The sequence below is a fragment of the Nesoenas mayeri genome (assembly GCF_963082525.1).
Source record: "Nesoenas mayeri genome assembly, chromosome: 10".
In the NCBI taxonomy this organism is placed as follows: Eukaryota; Metazoa; Chordata; class Aves; order Columbiformes; family Columbidae; genus Nesoenas; species Nesoenas mayeri.
Genome location: NC_137560.1, coordinates 19,525,681 through 19,547,413, shown reverse-complemented (window position 1 = coordinate 19,547,413; position 21,733 = coordinate 19,525,681). Strand labels below are relative to the sequence as shown.

Below are 21,733 nucleotides of genomic sequence, written 5' to 3'. Positions count from 1 at the left end.
CACGAAATTGGGCGAGTTCAGGGTAACATTAATCCCAGGCAGCGATTGTGAAACTGTTACTGGCAAAAGATTGAAGAGATGCAGCATGGTTGTCACTGAGCCACGTGGATGTTTGGAAAATACTCTTTTTCAGAAAATCTACCCAGCACTCTGTAGCGGTAGGAAGAAGATATTTAGGAAATGACAGCGTGTGACAGGGGTTATACAGCTTTCCCTGCTCCAAACCGTCCTCCCAGCAGCGCTTTCCGCTTTCTTGACTAACTGGAGCAGCCAGGAAATGATCCTGTAGGTAAAACCGCTTTGCTCGGCATCTTCAAACATGTATTATATATTGAACTGCTGCTGGAATACCCAGGTTGTGGCAGGACCTGGCTTGGTGGTGTTGGTGGGGAGAGCAGGGGATGTACAGACCTCACCTGAGTGGGAGGCTGGAGGGACTCAGGGAGGTTCTCCTGGGGACTGGGTTTATGGCCTGTGTGGTTATTGCCTATGAGCAAAATCAGTTGCAGGAGGTCATCTGCGTCCTCCAAGCCGAGAGCTTGCTTTGCCAGCCAGCAGCTGTCAGGGCTCCTTTGATGTTGGTTGGTAAACTGAGTCATAGGAAAGATTTTGAGCCATTCGTGTAGGAGTGAAAGATGCCATGGGAATTACTGCATGAGTGTAGCTGACCTAGAGCTCACCGAGCCTGGTTGTTGATCCCTAAAACTGTCGGCAGGAGTGAACTCTGATAATTCCCAGCCCTTTCTGAAGCCTTTTCCGTATTTTCTCAGCTTATGCAGCTAAACAGAAATGATTCTGAGTGTGCCTATCTGTTTTCTTTACACTTTCACATATTTCCTATGCACACAGTCTCAGTCCCACTATCAAATCAGGCTGTTTCAGAAGAAAATTGTCATAATTCAGATTTTTTTCCAAGACAAAATAGGATTTGGCAGAGTAATAAAGGCTTTTGCGCATTTAGGCTTTTTCCTTGAAGAGCTGAAAGCTCTTCTTTGGTCCTATGGGAAGCAGATATCAGCGGTGCCAATTATAATCCCAAGACAAGCTTGTTGGTGTGCGGAGGCAATAGGAAGTGTCAGCTTCTCACTAGAACTCAACGAGCTGTGGTCTGCTGATTATGTGTAGCCATGGTAGATATTGGGAATCGTGTCGTGTTTCTTATCGCGGCTTTTCTACCATAGCTATTATTTGGCTTTCAGTCGCGTTATCAACTCTAGGAAAAAACAAAAAAAATAAAAAAACCCCAAAGAAACAAACAAAGACCCAAAACAAAACCCCGGAAGACCATTCAGGTTTTTTTCCTTAGTGGTAGTGCTGAGGTGGCCGGTTCTTCATTACTGTCAACACTGATGGAGAGAGACTTTAACCTTTTCCATACAGGCAGAACTAACGATGTTAGGATGAACTAGCGATGCTCTAGTTTCAGTTTGTGAAGCCGTGATGTGCAGAGGGGTCTCGATTAGTGCTTTAGGGTGCCAAAGTAAAACTAGATGGGAAAATTCTGGAGTCTGCATGGAAGAAATAGTTGTGGACCAAGTGTATTTTTCATAGAATCACAGGATGGTTTGGGTTGAAGGGACCTTCAAAGCTCTCCCAGTGCCCCCCCTGCCATGAGCAGGGACATCTTCACCAGCTCAGGTTGCTCAGAGCCCCGTCCAGCCTGGCCTGGGATGTCTCCAGGGATGGTTCATCCACCACCTCTCTGGCCAACCTGGGCCAGGCTCTCACCACCCTCAGGGGCTACAATTTCTTCCTCATGTCCAGCCTGAATCTCCCTCCTTTAGTTTAATCTTTCTTATCGGCCCCTTTTAAGCACTGAAAGGCCACAATAAGGTCTCTCCGGAGCTTCTATTCTCCAGCTGAACACCCCGACTCTCTCAGCCTGTCCTCCCAGCAGAGCTGTTCCAGCCTCGGATCATTGCTGTGGCTCCTCTGGCCCCTCTCCAACAGGCCCATGTCTGTCCTGACAGGGTTTTGTGATACAGTCTCACTGTGAGAATGAGCTCTGAGCGCTGAGCTGTTCATCACCAGGCTCTGCAGAAGAGACGACGGTTGGATTGGTCGGAGTGGTTGTGTGCAATAAGGTATTTTGGCCTTTGTCTAATGAATCGGTGTGTTCTACCTGCCTGAGAACGTTTTCTTGGGGTGCAATAGGAAAGGTTAATCGCTGGACAAAGAGTAAGGGCTACAAGGGATTGAGCAATAACTCTGCTTCTTTCAAAACCCTAGAAAAGATGAATGACTGAACATGGTAAATCATGACCAACGTGGTTTTTCAGAGAAACAGCCAACGTTCCTGTGAGACTTGCTGAATAAGCGGTTGCTGCAATTTTTTGGCGGTGTGTGAAGCAGCCTCTTCCTACTTCCCAAATGCAGCAACAATCACGAAACAGGAAAAGCCACGTTAGTGGTAAATCTGGGTTTCCAGGTGTCCCTTTAATCAGTTTCTGTCACACAGTTTCCAAACATAATTACATAGTTGATTGCAATCAGCTCTGTGGATTTTTGTTACTGTTTATGAGGATCTGGGCTCCTTGTTTTGCAGGAAAATACCTTAATTGTAATTTCAAATGAGTAAAAGAAGAGAATGTGGAGAGAGTATGTCAGGCTGACTTTCTGAAAATAGACACTCCAATTCCGGTACAGTAGTTATGTGTTTTGGTCTGTGACATCTTGGATTTCTGTCATTTCCAGCTAAGCTGCTAGGACATGAAGTGTTTTAAATCACTTCAGTTTTCATGCTTACTAATCCTGAATTTGTTCTCAAGGCTTGATAGTTCAAAATTGCTACAGATATTTGCCAGCTCTTGATAATAAAGCATTTTTGCCTGAGCAACATTGTGCTTTGGAAGGAAACTTCAGTAAATATATTCCGGATTAGTTAACGCTGAACACACAAGGTAATGCCATCCGATAAGTGTTGCCTTTGCCTCTTGTCTGGAATAGTCATAATTCTTGATTTACGCTACTTACTTTCATGATGGTAAATGTTAAATGAGAATTTAATTCTACGGAGGGATGCTCTGATGTGCCCCACTTTGTTTGCATCCGATAGTATGTTTATGTTTTCCAGTGTACAAGCTTTTAATTTCATTTCATTTGAAAGAGGAGAATTAGTTCTGTGTGGTTCTGAAGGCAACTTGCAAAACCAGAAGATGCTTCTGGTACCAGGAAGAAAGTACTAATAAATGCATTTTTAACTGTGAAGCTGAATTTATAATATCTCATGGATCAAACCCTTAATTAATTGAATTATCTAGTTGGTATGCAGGTACATGCCAGATAGTTACTCTTACAGGATGAACAAATCTTGTACCTAGACTCAAGGTAGTGGAAATGCCTTTGTTTATTCATTATTATTTCATTATTGTCTATTCATAATCATTTAGAATGCAGCATTCATTTTAATATCTGAAAAAAATGGTGCATAATGCTCTCATCTGTCCTTTTGTTTGTGTGAGACTCAACTATTGATGTAAGCAGTTCAGGAAACTCCAGTGGCGTTTGAAATTGAAAAAATTACTCAGCACTTTACATAAAATACATTTGAAAGTTCGAAGCGGGGTGGATGGAGCCATCTGAGCTGAGTAACAACTGATTCATCGTGTGCCGTTGCTGCACCGCGGGCAATAACTGGGTGGGTACTCATGCGTCGCTTGGCACAAATGCAAAGAGCTTTTTGTGCGTTCCAGCCTAGAAATACCGTGAGCCGTGGCTTGGCTTTGTATTTGGTTTAGATTTTTCTGGTTCTCACTTTGAGTTTTGTGGCTGTGGGTGTGCGGAGAGACTGAGCGTGTTGGGTGGGGAAATTCGGGGGATTCAAGTGGGACTTTGAGCACCAATGGTGGGTCCTGCTGCCCCGTCCAGGAAGAGGAGAACAGGAACGTGTTGGGGACACGGGGCTCTCTGGCAATGTCAGCCTGACACAATTGGAAGGAAAGTGTGAAACATAAGCACCTGTGTGGCTTCTTCCCCCACTTCTGACTCTGAGTGCTCTCCAGCTCTTTTCAGTCTTGAGAGCTGGGTTTTCTCAGGCTTTTCTTTACCTTTTTGGCTCTCCATTTACATGTTTTTCAATGTAAATTATGTGGTCATGGGATTATCTGTATAATAAGACTTTAAAAAAAGCTGCATTTATAGAGCTTTCAGTGTATGCAAATGGAAAAGGAAGTATCCCTCACTACGGTTAGCCCAGATTAATTTTTATTCTTGCTAATTGCACAATATCTAAAATGGAGATTATAGGCTTTCTAGGAAAGGAACTTGCCTCATTTATGATCTTTGAAATGTCAAAAGTGTTTTTAGAGCTGTTTTCAAACTTAATCAGAATAGGGGTAAACAAAATCATGGCCTCTTTGAAGTGTGCCTGAGTAGGGATACACAATGCTTGGTATCCGTTCTTAAGATAATTAGATAAATCACATAATGATATTGCTGTATTGACCAGGTATCGGTCTACAAAACGTACATTGGAGCTTGAAATGGAGAGACTGAAAAGAATTGTGTTTGATGAATGAAGTTGTGGTGGGAGAATTATTAATTCTTAAAATCTAAAAGTGATTCACTGAGATTTAGATACATTTGCACAGTTAATATATAAATAATTAACATTAAGCGTGCATTAGAAATGAAGAATGATCCTAATGGTGAACTGATACGTTCCAGTTACCCAAGCACGCCCCAAAGCTTTTGTGGTAACGTTGCTCATAGAAAGATAACCCGAGGTTGGGCAGCTCTGGGACTGTGCCGGCGTTTTGATCTGTGGTGATGGGGGTTACTGGTTAGATACTGGGGGTTACTGGTTAGATACTGGGGGTTACTGGTTAGATACTGGCGGTGTGGAGATGCTTCTTCAGCTGCTATGTGTGGTGAGTACGCTCTTACCGTCTTTTTCTTAACTCAATGAACTGTTCAAGTGCTTCACAGATCTGTGAGCTCTTGGACTCCTCATCTCTTCCTCGGTGAAGCAGAGGGAGCTGCTCGTGATGGGTCTGAGCAAACCCCGCTCCGACTTTCACCCAGCCATGGAAAATCTTCACCTGAATCTTCTGTTCTTGAGTGTTTCATAATCTGATAGTGATCATATTTGGAGAAGTTCCTTATAACTTTCTTCAGCTTGTTACTTCTCATTTCTAATAATGTTTTTCCTTTAATTAGGAATACATCATTCGCGTTCAGAGAGGAGTTTCAGCAGAAAACAGTTGGCAGGTAATTTCTTGAACTGTGGTTCGTGTAACCAGGATGCCTTTTTAGGAAGAACTTGGAAATTGTCTCTTCCTAGCTTTTAAAATTTGAGCTAGAGAGGGAAATGTTGGTTTGGAACTGAAGACACAAAGTGCTTCAATACTTTTGGTCAAAAACTAAGAGAAAAGCAGCATTGCTGCCAGCTGCAGAAGGGATGGTGTCTGCTGCTATTGTGAATATTCCAGGAAAACAGGGAAAATGCCTGTCATGTTACTACTGTGTGTTGCACGACCATCATTTTTAAATCTCAAACTCCAGTTTGCCTTCCCTAGTGCTAAAATCACAGCCTTGCTGATACATGAGCAATGAAACATAGAAGTAATGAAGGTGATTGTGAAAAGTTGTTGCATATAACACGGCAAAAATACATTGTTTGCTGACAGCTTTGCTCACAAAGATTTTTTTTAAGCTGTTTCAAGGTAATATCTGAAATATATTTTCATTCTGGTCAAGATGTGATTAAAAACATTTCTTTGCTTTCTGGCAGTGTGACATAAATCCAGCAGTTATGCATTTGTACAAAAATGGTTAAAAGAAGAAAAACTTATGCATGGGAATTACTTTTCTCTGATGGGATTTTGAAGGGTGAAATACTAATGGGAAAAGTAATATATTTCCTGAACTTTGTTATTATGTTTTGCAGATTGTGAGGCGATACAGTGACTTTGACTTGCTTAATAATAGCTTGCAGGTAACTTTTACCCTTTACATGTAAATATCAAATGTCTGTAAGAAGGAGTTATATCAAATGGCTTGTGATACTTCTATGCATTGCAGTGAAGAAAAAATACAAATTCACATAGCTGTAAATAGAAACAATGACTTCACGTGTAACTTTAACGCCTACATTTTTCACTCTTTTCTCTTGTAAAACTCTAATTTTAGCACCAACAGGACCAGTTTATACAGAAATGGAGGAAACTGGCAGATACTGAATCTTTCCCTTCAGTACTGCGACTTGTTCCGGTTTTATGTGTTATTATTTGTTCCTCCTTTGATTCGAAGAAAGCCAAAGCAGCACACACCAACCTTATAAATTCAGCATTGAAGTGCTACGTCTCATTATTTATACTCGTCTAAAAGCACTACCAGATGCTGCTTATCATGTGATGGTTTTCTGTATCACTGGGAAGTGTTCTGTAGTTAAACACTGGACTTACTGTGTGTTTTCTTGTGCTTTTTTGGACAATTATTTCTTTTTAGTTTGTGTGGGAAAAGGAGGGTATGTGAGTGTGTTTGGGAAGCAGGGGGAGATTTCCATAGTACTATGCAAGCAATATAAAAAGTGAATGCTTCTGCGATTTGAGGGTAGATTTTTGTGACTTTGAAACTTTTTTCCCCTGTTAAATGTTGCATGAATTCAGGAGCTTAATGCTGCTTCTCCTTCCTCTCCCCCACCTTCATCGAGTCAGTTATTTGCTTGATAAACCTCAGTGAGAAAACCACGTAGGATGTTGAATTGTGCACTCTGATAGTCTGCTGTAACTGATTCCTGCGCTAGAAGGTGGATGGAAGGGCATATTAGTCACAATTCAACAGATGAAATGTGGTTGCATTGTGGAATTATTTTATTGAATGTACAGCAGCACGTAGGAACTCTTATCGTGACCTAGAAACCTCTTGTGCTGAATAAATGCGATACAAAGATGTCTCCAGCTCCAAAGAGCATTTCTGGTTAGATAAGCACCCATGGGAAGACAAGGAAATGACATGGTACTAGTCATCATAGTCCATAGCGGTCATTGTAGTCTTAACCATAGTCAAGTTTTGATAGAGATCACAGAGAATGAATTTTGAGAAAGATTTAAAAATAAGAAAGAGTTCACTTTTGCAGTTGCCTGTAACAAGCTCCTCTTAACCGTGGGGAATACAATGTGAAAAAGCTTTGTCGTCTTCTCATTTAACTTTCAAATGAGGCAGCTTTAGTAGAGAAGCCAATGGACCTTTAAGACTTAAATTCAGAAATGACAGGTACTGGAAGGTTAGGCCAAGGTGGAAGGTCTAGGAAGTGAAAGTAAACAGGTTATGTGTGATGTGGTACAGGAAGAAAAGCACCTTGTATCTGAGACAAAGGTGAATGGTAGAAGTGGAGGGTTCAGGAAATTATTCGACACCAACTTGCAGAGTGGGACAAGGAGGAATTTGAAGTGAGAAATTTTGCAGATAGAAGATACCAAGACCTGGGACAAAAACATCAGCTACTTGGATGGCTAGAAGAGATCAAACAGAATCATCGAGACATACCTCTGACACGGGTAGGAGGATGTGCAGAGGACGGCTAAATTGGGAGGCTGTGTTCATTAGCACTTGATCTCCTTCAGTGTAAACTACCGCTCATGTTCAAACTCCTGTTTCTACTTGCCATAGTCTGGAACGGCAAAGATCTCTCTCTGCTTGGAGACAGCTGACTGAGAGCCACCCCAAGAGGTGTAATTCCTTGTTACGTGCCCAGCAGAATGGCAGGGACAACCCTTTAAATGTGTATCAAAGATGCACAGCTCTGCTTTTGACAAACACCACTGCTTCTCCAGCTGAGACCCATATGCCAGGGCTGGAGAGACAGCAGAGAGCAGCTGACAAGGAGCGTGTTAAAATTGCTCATTTCTCCCACTGTTTGAGATTTTGTTTTTATAAATTGCTCTTTGTGATGCTGGAGCTGAAGTTTTCTGATCCGTTAAGACATGAAACACTCCTCAGTTCTTTCCATCTAGAACTCTAAGTGACAATATTTCATCACAATGTTCAGGTCCCATGATTAAACTCTTTAAACTCTCATCTGTGTACATTGAAATCAGAGTAAACAAACAATCTCCAAACAAAACAACCCCCCCCAACAGTATACGGCAATGAGCAATAAGAAAATACCAAAACACAATCTCCATCCTTGAAAATGAAAACATTGCTGGACAAACTGCTGGATTTTCCTTTGGGTGTAAAGCCCCAAGTTCTTCCATTTCCTATGCCATACTGGACCTCTCTGTAGGTTTGGGTGGTTGTGTTTGAACATGTAGCTGCAGCTGAGCTGGAATGCAACTTTTCTGCTGTTAATCTGCTGCTACCTGTGCAATAAAAGCAAGGACCAAGAATTTCTAAACTGTGTACACTGGGGGATGCAGTCCTACCACCCACCTTGGAAATAACGAGAAGTGTTTGCCTGTGACCCTGATCTGCATCAGAAGGTTTCAAGGCAGATTCCCTGAACTCTCAGCCATGTGCTGGATTTAAAAGCCCCTTCCAGACCATCCTGCATTTCTTCCTCTTCGCTTCTTTGACAGAGATGCGTGGAGATTATTGGCTGCTCTTTTGTTTGGTGAACCACTGGTACGGCAAGATACAGAAGTGTTTTATTGCGACTTTTGAACAGACATTCCTGAGTGGGCTGCGATTTGAAGATAAGAGTGTTAATTCCCAGGTTCTTCAGTGGTGAAGCCCATCCTGGCTCCAGCGCTGAGCTGGGGACGCTGATGAGTTACCGTGTTTGAAAGCTTGTGAGGTCTTAGCCGGGTCAGGACCGCACTGAGGTCTTGCTCTGCGGCAGACGGTGCTCCCGCTGTGCTGGGTGCTGTGGCAGATAGCTACAAAAACCTGCGGGTGAATGGTGCTTTCTGCTGAAATAGAGCAGATGTGCGGGTTATTGAAATAAATTTTAAAACAATAGTGGGCTAAAAGCATCGGAACTAGAGTCCTGTTCGCTCTGCTGGGAGGTAGCCGTCAGGTCAGGGAGGTGAAGGTGATTATGATTTAATGTATTTTTCCAGTGAGTTATACCAGAAATGGATTTAATTTTTGTTTAGAAACTTGTTTGTGAATGGAAGAGTGGTCTGCCAAATGAAACTCTTGTGTGCCTCTGGCATTACAGCCAGTAATTCACCAAATTAGCTTTAAGTTGTAAATGGTTACTTTTGAGTTTATTCCTTGATGTGTTTTTTTCCCCCCTTGTGTGTAACAGAGCATTAAAAAATGCTCAGTGGATTGGATTATTTTTCTGCAATTCAGGCACAGTTAGAGCTGCAACTTTATCAGCCCATGATTTGCAGTTAGAAATGGGAAATAGGAGAAGTGGCTGAGGTTGAACTCCTGTGTTCAAAAGGAGAAGAAAACGAAAAGGGGTTGCTGCTTCTGCCCCAGTTCATTGAACTGATCCTTTCCTTTTGCACTAGTTAAAATGCGTTGTTCAGACACCATGTCACTGTCTTCTCCCCGGTGAACTGTTTGCTTTAGAAATGAGGTTGTTGCATCTGGTGTAATTGATTCCTGCAACACTCTCTTCCCAAAGCCAACCCCCCTGGAGATGCAGGGCACCCAAGGCAGGTGCTTTGATCTGCAGGACAACGATGTGTTAACAACGTGAAAAATTTATTCTGGCAATTCACATGACCTAATTGAATATAAACACTGCGTGCAATCCTAGTTTTGTTTTCTAAAGATGATCTCTTTGATCTGACTTACATAAGGCTTTGAATTCCTGTACATTTTTTCATCGTCCCGTTTCGAAGTATTCCTCTGATTTATTTTTTTCCTCAAGTTTTAGATCACTTATGTCAACATAAACCAACTACTGTACATCCACTGGTAGATTGCAGCTATTTCTGGGTTGAAAGCTGTTTAAAAACTGTACAGCAACGAATTCAGAAGAGAAAACGGAAAAGTTGAAGTGTATTTGAAATTACAGATTTAAAATACCGGCAGTAAGGGCGTTGAATTACCTATAAAGGCAGTAGAGGGAAAGTTACTAATCTCCACTTCATGAAATAAGAAAGCATAAATCTTATCCAGAGTAAATGGTGAGGCGTGAATCGTTTTTGTGCTCTGGTGGAGACAGGTCCTGGAAAGGGTTTGGCTGAAAATTGTAGTCATTTAGTATCTGTAAGTTTTGTGTGGGGATCTTCAATGCATGAGTCACTAGCAAGAATTTCTCTGCTCGCATTTTCAGTGTCATTCCAGTTACTAATCTCTTCACAGTGGGATGCGGGCTGTTGTCTGTCTAGCTTACCCTGATAACAGTACTTAGAAAAAACATAAGAGCCTGTACATATATGCAGTCCAAAAAGAGTTATCCGGTAGTTAACTTGCTACTGAGAGTCTTTTACTTTCTGGGTTGCGAGTTTCTATCCCTGAGGCATTTTGAGAGCGAGGGTAGTAATTTTTCCTCTCTTTTTCAGATCTCAACTCTAAGTCTACCTCTTCCTCCAAAAAAATTGATTGGGAATATGGAGCGTGAATTCATAGCTGAAAGACAGAAAGGACTCCAGGCCTATCTCGATGCAATTACTTCCCATCACATACTGTCTAACTGTGAGCTGGTAAAAAAATTCTTGGACCCAAACAGCTATTCTGTAAACTACACTGGTAAGTGAGGGATTGCAAACTGCTTTCCAGTTTCCCTTGAGCCTTTGTGTGTGTATCTTCCATTGATGCTGGCAAGGATTTACACTGAAACGTGGCGGGTGGATGGGGGAACAACTTCCAGAATTATCATCCTGTGCATGTGATTATTTAGTAAAATGCTTCTCTAGCCTTGTGCATGAATCATACTGCGATTGGCAAACCTAAATATTTGAATTATCTTAGGGAGGAGTGATGAGGGTCAAGATCTATGTAAGCAGAACTTAGGAGGGGGGAGTCGATGAAAGCAACATCTACTTTTTCACAGTTTGTGATAAAAGCGGAGGGTTGGTGTTTGGAAATCGTCTACCAGAGCATAAGGGCCGAGTTAAGTTTGTCAGATCTGTGTTCTGTTAAAACGGACGGTTGTCTGAACGCCGAATGTTGCTTTTTTCGTTTCTCAAATCAACAGGAACAATTGTGGTCATCTTGTCTGGCTCCCACTATCAGTTTGGGTTGTGAGACTTCCTAGAACTAATTGTTCGAGCTAGGCTGAGGACTTTTTCAAGGCTCGAACAAGTCACACATCCTCTCCCCCAAATACTGGAAAATCACTGCGTCCCTTCAAATGATATCCAGTGATCCGTTCTCTTTGTGATTGTTTCTTCTTTAAATTTGTCTCCCTTCAGCTTCAGCCATTGGATATTGTTAAATATTTGCTTTACGGACTGAAAAACAACTTCCTCTTAGTCATGAAACCCACTCTACAGATTTAGTTCACAGGCAGAACAACTCTTTGCAAAAGGCAAAGCTTGTTTTCACAGAAGCAGAGCCCACTGAAGCAGGAACTTGCTGCTTCCTTTTCACTTGTCTTTTTGCTCTCCCTTTATGTAACATTCTCGTGTGTTCAGCTTCAAAGTGCAGAGAACATTTCCCGGATGTTTATGGTGAGCTGTGGAGGAGTTGTAAATTATGAGTAACTCTTTAAGGATGCAGTTTGTCTGCCCGATGCTGAGCCAGCAATTTCAATCCTCAAGGAGATGCTGTGACTTCTGTGTTAATTCTGAGCGCTTTCATCAAGATTGTTTTCTCAGCAAGTTGCAGGGAAGTTAGTAGCAATCAAGTTGTTGCTTGTGGTCTTTGGAGACACCATCAGTTTGTCATTTTTTAGATACTGGAGCCGTGGGCTGATATTTATTGCACCGTTCTCTCTTTTTTTCCTAGCCTGTTTTCAGATAGAGAAGATGCGGGGCAGGAGTATCAGTGCATCCTTACATTTTTGCTGTGCTTCTATGCCAAGATAAGCCGTGTTAGAGAAAACTCCTGGTTGGCATGATTCCCTTTCTCCCCCTGCCGTCTCCACTTCTCACTGAGATTTCCCCTCAAAGCGCTTCATGAATAAACCAGTTGTGTTCCCAGCTGTGGGAGAATTCAGCAACCAGAAGGGTGACTTTATCCCCCACCCCCTGCCTCAGAGATGTGTGTTGGATCGTGGTAGCTTGCAAAATACCTTTGCCTGCACAGAAAAGAGCAGAATAACACCTAGTGAAACAGAACTGACTAGTTTACATGTAGTAATGGCAATGTAGGTGCACATTAAAGAGGTGGAAAAGTTGGTTCTTTTACAGGTGTAGCAGAAACATTTCATGATCTTACATAGTGTGGGGAATCTTAGCTGCGAGCATTGGACTTGGACTTAGAAATGTAGATCTAGTACAGATAGAAGCTGGGTAAGCTAAGATTTTTGAAGGCAGAGCTTGCTTTGTTTTCTCTGTGGATTTGAGATCTCAGGTTAAAAATGCAAATGCCCTTTAACTGTGGTTTTATCTGATTTCCTTTTAAAGTGATTTTGCTGACTTTCAGTTTGAATTCCTGCAGGTTTCTTTCTGGCATTGAACATTACTTAACATGGATAATAATCTTAAAAACCTTTTTTTTTCTTTCCAGAAATTGCCTTACAGCATGTTTCAATGTTCTTCCGATCAGAGCCAAAGTGGGAAGTGGTAGAACCATTAAAAGATATAGGTAAGGAGAGCATATATGCATAAAAACTTGTCTGATTATTTTTTCCCCAAACTATACGAGTTTTCCTGAGATTACAATAGTACCTTTGCTTACAGAGCTCGTCCTGCCTGTAAGCTGTGTGATTTAGTAGTGGTTAAGCTGCTGATGACTTTTTGTTTTGTAGGTTGGCGAATACGTAAGAAATATTTCTTAATGAAGATTAAGAATCAACCAAAGGAGCGACTAATGCTAAGCTGGGTATATATACTTTCATCTCATGCTCAAGTCTTTCTTAATGAACGTGGCTGATTTAATTGATACTGGCTACCATGTGTGAGTGATGGAGAGACAGACTTAAAAGCTCAGGTTTTGGAAGAGCCTTGAGAGCCCTTAGGTGGATGTGTGGTGTGGGAACTTGTTGTGTTTCTTTAGTGGCAAATCCAGTTTGCAAGTTTCTGTGCCTGGTCATTTATTCCCATTCCTGCACATCAAGTTCCTTTAATTGTAATGATGGAGCTGTTGAGCGCAGGATAAATTTGCTCACTGAAAATAACAAGGTGATCCGATTTAAAGTGGTGGCTTTTCTTATTCGGATCTTTAGTTGTACTGACAAACTAACAGGTGAGAGAGGCATGAATTGCTCCTTTAGGGTGGACATTTATCAACACCAAGTAGTTTGTTGTTACTAAACACATGCTCATGCGCTCAAATGTGCTGCCCTGTTGATGATATTGGCACAGCTGTTTGTGAGACTTCACTGGAGAGCAGATATCACTGAAGTCGGCAGTAGGAGGGAAGGTTGTTTTTTATCGCTGGGGAGAAAGAAGGTGGATGTTTCAGCCTTATCAGTTCACAATGCGCACAGTCCCCAGTTCGGGCTTGGCAGAGTTCATTCAGCGGTAGTAAAGCGCGTCAGATACGGGAGAGGAAGGAGGCAATAATACTTATTTACTGTCAGATGCCTTGTATTGTGAAACCATGGCCTAATTCAACGTCTTCAAGATTCATTCTGTATGTGTAATTTCCTTGCTCGCTCTTCAAAATTATACCTTCAAGCAGCTGTCTTGATTTGTGAGAGCAGAATACAGATCACATTTTCATTAGAGAATGCAACATCTATCACGATGCCTTTCTTTTCCTATTTATTTCCAGGCTGATCTTGGCCCTGATAAATACTTGTCTGACAAAGATTTACAGTATGCTGTGAAACTTCTTTCTTCCTGTTCTGTGAGTATTACTTGAAGACTTTTAAATTATAGCAGCGCAAAAGTGCTTGTCAAGGGCTGATCTTGCCAAAGCACATGTAGCCTTGTAGACACAGTTTGTAATTTTAGAGTTGCTTTCATTTAAAGATGTGCAAACCTTTTAATTAAATTTCCCACACAATGTGAGTTCACATGTTCTCAGCACAAATAATAATCCCGCAGGATTGTTACAGGAGATTCAGAGTTGTGGCTAATTGTATTTTTCTCTTTTGGTGCAGTACTGTGAGATCATGAGCTTTTATTGCATCTGCTCAACACTTTTAGGCTGTTAGGGTAGTGTTGTTGGGGTGTAATCGCTGGGGATATTCTCAGGCAGTGGAACGAGTCTCATTGTTTTTTCAGTTCTTTGAATTTAAGACAGGAGTATCTTGTAGAGGTACAATGGAGGCCATACAGTTTAAGCGCCTGTGCAGTGCCACGTTATAAATCTATTAGACATCTCTGTCTGGAAAACTGGCATTTGGCTCCAAAAGGAGTTTCTCTTTAAGGATGTGAAGCATGTGAGAGACTGGCTGAGCAGGGTGGTGTTTGAACTGTTAAACCTCTGCAGTCCTGAATCTCAGCAGATGCACACAACAGAAGAGGCTGAAAACTGGGCTTTCCAACCCCCAAACCACACTGAAACTACCGTATTAAAACAAGACATGAACAAGGGGTCTTTTTCTAACGAGCAATTTCAGTTTGTCTATGTGTTGCATGTGTAATCTATTTCCAACTGGGCTGTCTCATTTGGTTTCACGAAGTTGCAGGAAGTTGTTACAATAATTTCTGAAGCCGTCAAACTGTTATGACAGTTATTAATGCTGAGTTTCCATATGTGCCATCATCGTATGAAACTGAATGAATTTATTAGCTTAGCTTAACTTAAACTTGCAGTAAAGTTGCTCATGTATAAGTGCTAATGGGGCTGGATTCTTCATTTCTTTAAACTCCTGGTCTGTTTTGTTAAAAAAAATAGTGTGTTTTTTATTATTAATATTTATGTGGAAATTGAACAATATCCTTTTGAAATTTTCCTTGCATTTTTTTACTCCAGGTTAAGACTTGAGCAAATGTCACTGACAGGATCTATTTTATTACATTAAATATACAATTCAGGCAGATCTTTGCTTACTTGTGAATCAAGCAAAGGCGAATTACAGAATCTGTCATCTAAAACTTACCTACAGTTTCTTCTTTTGGTAGCATCCCTATATTTACAAAATCACTTTTGCCACTGCCAATGAATCTTCAGCGCTGGTTATTAGACCATTCAGTGAAAAAGGGACACTAAAGGACCTTATTTATAAGGTAATGTCTCCCCCCATCCCCAACTCAAATGGTAGAACGTTTCCTGGAATGACCACAATATGTCTTTTATAAAACTGTTCATCATCTATTCCTAAGCAAACTAAGACAATTATTGGCTTTTCTGGGCGTGATACTTGATACGTGTGTTTCTTTTAAAGGCAAAGCCAAAAGACCCGTTCCTGAAGAAGTATTGCAATCCTAAAAAAATTCAAGGTCTTGAACTTCAGCAAATAAAAACATATGGAAGGCAAATATTAGAGGTAATTTTGCTTTATTTACTGTGGATTTTTTTTGTTTGGTTGTGGGGTCTTTTGGTTTGTTTTTGTTTAGGCCTGTGGTGTTTTGTTTTTGGGGGGTTTTTAGGCCAACTGGTTTAACTAGAAGAAGTAGGCAAAGTTTTGAGCACGCAAGCTTTATTTCAGCAGCAGACTTGGCTGCTGGGAATTGAATTTAGATATATATGTGTGAGGCCATTTCCGACCCAAAAAAAAAGGCAGTTGGTACACGTGGCGCTCAAGTGCGAGGGAGGTGACAATGTAGTTTCTTCCTTGTGGAAAAAGAGAAAGAAGTAATTCATAGCCTGCAGAAACATGTGCCATAAATTCATTGTCATTAATGTGGTTTTAAACTATAATATTCAGTTGAATTGTGAATTTTAGTTCCCATATCTCTCAGGGAGGCATCTATCAGCCTGCTTTGAAGATCAGCATCGAATGTTTGTTTTGTGAGAGATGTTACCAATGAAATGGAAATGAATAGTCAGCTAAAGTTGATGTAGATAGAAGATCAAGTCAAGCAAGCATTCCAAATAGGGCCCTCGTTTGTTATGTATCTGCTTTAGTATTGGAGCGTTTAAGATCTTGAGATCAGCAGAGCATCTTGTGACAGTGCTTCTGTATTGGATTTTTTGCAGGTATTAAAGTTCTTGCATGAGAAAGGTTTTCCCTACGGCCATCTTCACTCTGCCAATGTGATGTTGGATGGGGACACCTGCAAGTTACTGGATCTAGAAAATTCCTTGTTGGGACTTCCATCATTTTATCGATCGTACTTTTCACAGTTTCGGAAAATTAACGTAAGATTCAGATAATTAGTTCAGCTGACTCTTAGGCATCCCTTTAACCTCACCTTCTGTTTGTGGAGAACTGAATGAAAAAAAGCTCATAACTCCTTTTCTTTAATCTGAGCTTTTCTCCATCAAATCCCTTTTCTCCTCCCTCCAAATCACACTCTGGCTGCACAGAACTTCTGTTGCAGGACACTGAAGTGGGGCTGAGGCCACAGGTGAGTGGGTAGATGGGGCTACAGGTGAGTGTTTTCATCACAGCAGTGCTGGCGCAAATAGAGGTAAATGGCCAGTTCTTTTAAGATGTTTTTCCACCCTGGTCTTGTATTTCATAGGAACGTGCGTATTGTCTGCCACACTTTTTCACTCGTATGTCTGTACCATGAGTGCAGCGTATTATTTGGCCTTAGCTGGGAGCAGTAATCATCCCTCTCTTTGGATGCTGTGAAAATTGATCAGATGCTTGCAGATATCTAGCTATTAAAAGCTGGGTTTTATTTGTTTAAAGGGTGTCTCTTAACTGCAGGCTTGCAAAGCAAAATGCTATCTTCTTACAAAAATAGGAAAACAAATTTGCCCTGTTGCAGCAATACAGTTTTCTAGCCAGCATCTTGCCCTGCCTTAAAGTGCTCATTGTAATAATTCCGTCCAGCATCACAAGACAGCTGCTTGCTGACCTTGCTGAACAAGTTCTACTGCGTTGTCACAGAAACGATCAAAAGTTCAGGATTAGTCCAAATCTGTTAGTACCATCAGAGCTCTAAGCCTTTTCCAGTAAGAGGAGCCATTTCTGTTTAAACATGAATCAAAAATCTCGGAAATATGCTGTCTGGGAGCTTAGTGTGTATGTACAGCTTGTGCAAACCTAAGGAGGAGTGGAAGGTTTGTTTGGTATGCATTTGCATTTTTGCTCTCTTTTTATCTACCTCCCTGTAATGTGAAGCCGGTCATATTATGAATCTCATTCTTTGCTCTTTGACTTAGTTAGGAAAACGTGCTTTGTTGTGATTCTTATCAATGGATGGTGCCCTAAGTTGCTGTATATTAAAAGAGTTCACTACTTTACACGTTTTTATGGAACATGACTATACTGCTATCCCATTTACATCATCACGTACAGAAAGACAGCAGTAGCTTCTTTAGCTTAAACTTGAAAATGTCTTTTGAACTAAAGTTACGCAGGGAAGTGGTTTGGGTTAGAAACTGTTTCAGTGGTTCCTCTTTTCTGTCTTCAAATGCAAGACCACACTCTTTAATGGGTTATCACACGTTTTCAAACCAGTTGAAAAACTGATTAGTTCTAACAAGTTGGCTTTTCTTTTGGTTTTTGTTGTTCCTTCGCAGACTTTAGAAGGTGTTGATGTACATTGCTTTGGACACTTACTGTATGAAATGACATATGGAAGACCCCCAGATATGATTCCAGTTGACAACTTCCCTCCTGCACCATCAGTGTTTGTTGGTTAGTACAAAGTCGAGAAAACGGGTACTTTTACCTTTTCCCTAAGCTGAAGTGCTGTGAAATAGCAGCTTGAGATCTTTGCAGACTGTGACCAGAAAGAATTAGTTAATAATTTGTAAAAACAGATAATGTGTTCTTCTTGAAATATATGTAGCGTGTAAATAAACCCTTTTTTTTTTAACTGAGTGATAAAGCAGTGTGTAGTAAGTAATTAGATGTCTGGATTCCCTTGCCTCCTGTCTAACATTCTTGAAAAGTTTTTATGTGTAATAGTAACATTATAATAAAAAACAGATGCCACAGAGCTTCATCACAGCTTAATTGATGCAATACTTAGGGGAACATCACACAGTGGTGCCAGACATCCATTCTAAATCATTTGCTATCCTGCCGTGCAAAAATGTGTTCGTTCTTATTCTTTCTTTGGTAGTGTCTGTGTTGGAATCCATTCTGACCTGTGAAGCTATGAAGAATGGCATGCCAACTGTTTCACGGCTCTTACAGATGCCGTAAGTCTTGTTTTACTTGTTTTATACTCATAGCAATGGTTTTAATTATATCTACAGGAAGAACTTTTTTGTTCTTGTTCCTTTTTAGAAAGATTTGCTCCTCATTCTGAGGGATGTACAGAGTATCCCAAACGAAGCTTTAAAATTGATACAACTCATCCTTTGTGAATATGATAGATGCTCTTTTGACATTTCTTTGTCTCTTAGTGTATTGGAGCTGTTATGAATGCATTTTATTTCACATGGTGCTATGGTTTAAATTGATCCAGCTACTAAAACAGTGCAAGCACAATTAAGATCACATTTTAAAGCATTTAGAATAAGGAGTCTTTTGCACGTCCCCTTCAGACCTCTTTTGGTAGATTTTGCTATCAGTTTACTTATGACCAGAAAAATAGATATCTCGCTTTCCTCAGCAGTGACTTTTAGACCGGGTCTGGGTATCAAACATTGTGTAGTTCTGGCTGTTTTTTGCAGGCCTGGCTTAGGGGTTCTCTGAAGCATAGACAGAATAAATGTCACCAGCATGCTGAGCGTAGAACCTCAGTTCCTGATGGGGAGTTCTTTTATTTTTTCTTAATACGAGGTGCCAGAGTCGCGACCTTATAAATGACTGATTGCCTGTACCTAAATCTGGGTCTGATCTCACCATGTACAGATTCCAGGATGTTTAGAGCGTGTTCCAAGATTCGTATTTCCTGGCTGGGAAGAGTCACTGCTTGTCTCACCTTCTGTTCCTTCTCCTGCTCCCTTCCTCTGCTCTTAAAGGAGATGGGAGGTAGAAGAATGTAACTGGGCAGAAATACTATAGGAAACCTCAGGAATATATAGGTCTTAGATCTTGAACGAACAAGCCACGTGCAGCTGCTGCTGAAATGTAGGATACTATACTACATTCCCTTCATACCAATACTCTTCACAAAGCTGTTCTACATAGATGTGCAATACAGTTAATGGAATTTAAAGAAATTAATTTAAATATTTGTTAACCTTTACTATTTTTTGTGACCATATAAACTATGTTTTAAGGACATGTAATCAAAAAAGGTCAGACAGACACCCTACAAACAGGGCTGAACTTTCTTGTTTGTTTTTAAAGTCTTAAAATTTGCTTTATTTCTGATTTTTTCACGCAATACTGTTCTTATAAACCTGATTCTGGACTTAGATTTGTTTTCTCTAATAAAGGCCTGTGATAATTTTCCACAGTGAACAGCAACAAAAGATCTCAGAAATATTTATCTCAGAGCAGATTTGAGATCTCTTTCTGGGACAGTTTTCTAGTATGTTCTCCAGAGCAAAGTATCTTGAAATGGACTAACTAGTTTATTTGCAGACTACCATTGCCCTCTAGTGTCTTTGTTCTGGATGGAAAAGGATTAATCATTTACACTGTTGCTGCTGATGGCATAGATATTAGAATATTTGCTTTAGTTGCCTTTGCCGGAGTACAGACAAGAGTGCAAATATTTTCAAACGTTAAGTTCACTCATTGATCTTTCACATGGTTCATGTTAAAGCTAAAACAAGAGATGTGCTAAGGGAGTTTTCTTCAAAAGAGCAAGGATTTTGTTTAGGTGAAATGTAAAATAAAGTGCCTGGTAATCTCTTGTCATTAAAGAATCGATATACTTTTAAGGAAAAGGCTTTTTTTTTGAGAGAGAGAACCCTTCTCTGCCTTTGATACCTGTACCCATTCTATCAGCTTTCAAAATCCTTCTTGCTTACTGTGCCATCAGTGGTGGCTCCATTCTGAAGGCTGGATGCTGCTAATTTTACAGCAGTGCTTGGAAAATAAAGAGCAGTACATAAAAACCTGTGAGAAAAAACCCACCAGTGGCCTGAGGATGAGGACAGAGAAGCAAAATAGAGAAAGAGGGACTTAAGTGAACAGTACCAGTAATATATTCGCTGTGGTTCTGCCTGTCTCATGGGGATAAGATTAATTTTTTCATTGTGTTTTTCCTCTTTTCATCCACTCACAGATTATTCAGTGACGTCCTGCTAACAAACTCCGAGAAACCGCAGTTTAAGGTAGAGTTGACCATTGATTTGCTGATGTTTGTGGGAGCGCCAGGCTGTGGGTAGCTGTGCATTGATGGACAGGCAGGATAGAGGAGAGCTGCCTTGATTTAGCTTTATGGTGATTGCCTTCAGCATTTGGATTTCTTTGCTGAATTGTACCCAAGAACATTATATCACCCCTTAGAAGGGGGACACGGTGTGACCCACATGTGTTCAAATGCAGCTCATTTTTGTGACTGATGCTGCTGGTCTATCTGAGCATAGGCTGCAGAGTAACACGGGTCTCTTGCAATGAGAGGAAACAAAAAGCTGATTTTGCTGGGTGAGACCGTGAGTTCCAGCACTGCAGCGCTGGGGGGTTTGAGGAGCCCCATCTGTGGCAATTTGGGGATGTGACTGGAGTATCAGAATAGCTGGCTGGCCCTGCCATTAGACTGGCCCTTCCATTATTTGGTGTTTCTTTGTCTCTGCTGTTAGATCTGTAGCTAGGTTTGGAATGGAAAACATGCATTCAGAGTCTTCTTTTCTCCCTCACTAAGGGAATAGTGTCAGAACTTGGGGCTTTAGATGAGCAACATGATCAGATAAGTGGTGAGATTTGGCTGGTGAAGTTGGGTTTCCCTTTATCACATTTTGTGCTATGATTTTTTTGTTCTCCATTCTGTACTAGATTCCTACTAAGCTAAAAGAGGCGTTGAAAACCTCCAAGGAATGCATAGAAAAGCGATTAACAGAAGAACAGAAATTGGTAACGTCTGCATTCTTTTATTGTATTTCCTACAGACATTCCATTTCCTCTTATCACTTATCACCACATCAGCTGGCAGTGACAACACTTTTACACGGGGAAAATGAGTTTTTACTCGCTTAAAGTGATTTTGAGTAATAAAGGCTTTCATCAGCAGATTTGTTTTCTCTAAAATGCAGTGTGAGGAGTTGAACAGCTGTTGTCTGTATGGCGTTTCACTGTTTTAAGTGATGCTGCCTCACAGGCAGTGGCTCCTACATTAAAGGATCATTTGAACTGCGGTACGAGGCTCTACCCTCTACTAGCAACAGCAAAGATGAAAACTCAAAATAACAAAAGAGCACTAAACATGCAAAGTGACTACAGTGTGTTTCCTTGTACCCCAAACTTGTCTGATAACATTTAAGATCTTAACATGGTCTTTTTTGTGTGTTTTTCCCTTCATTCTGAAGATTCACCAGCACAGAAGGCTGACAAGAGCTCAATCTCATCATGGCTCTGAGGAAGAGAAAAAGAAAAGGAAGATCTTAGCACGAAAGGTGAGCCTTCTTTAATTAGACTTCTCAAACAGAAAGACTCATATCTTTTTTGAATGTTTAGCACACACAACCACAGGTATGCTGCTCTGTTCTCTCCTGTGTTTTTCTGTGCTGCTTCCTGGTTGTTTTCACTTCTGTAGCAACCCAACAAGCTACTTAAGAAGTTTAAATTACAATGGTAGCTGACTTGCTTATTTGTTTAACCGAGGTTCTGTATGAAATCGGGCTTAGTTAGCACCTTGCACACAGGTGACCA

At 40.8% G+C, this 21,733-nt stretch overlaps 1 protein-coding gene across 1 annotated transcript in view; it reads left to right on the top strand.

The window, feature by feature from the left end:
• Positions 1-21,733, top strand: part of PXK (PX domain containing serine/threonine kinase like) — a 37,136-nt gene that overhangs the window by 5,666 nt on the left and 9,737 nt on the right. The window contains exons 2-15 of the mRNA XM_080350560.1: positions 5,158-5,208; positions 5,888-5,935; positions 10,407-10,593; positions 12,517-12,594; positions 12,758-12,831; positions 13,726-13,800; positions 15,024-15,128; positions 15,287-15,388; positions 16,042-16,203; positions 17,539-17,656; positions 18,087-18,165; positions 20,151-20,199; positions 20,861-20,938; positions 21,391-21,477. Of these exons, the coding sequence (XP_080206686.1) occupies positions 5,158-5,208; positions 5,888-5,935; positions 10,407-10,593; positions 12,517-12,594; positions 12,758-12,831; positions 13,726-13,800; positions 15,024-15,128; positions 15,287-15,388; positions 16,042-16,203; positions 17,539-17,656; positions 18,087-18,165; positions 20,151-20,199; positions 20,861-20,938; positions 21,391-21,477 (1,293 nt within the window). The remainder of the gene's footprint in view (positions 1-5,157; positions 5,209-5,887; positions 5,936-10,406; positions 10,594-12,516; positions 12,595-12,757; positions 12,832-13,725; positions 13,801-15,023; positions 15,129-15,286; positions 15,389-16,041; positions 16,204-17,538; positions 17,657-18,086; positions 18,166-20,150; positions 20,200-20,860; positions 20,939-21,390; positions 21,478-21,733) is intronic.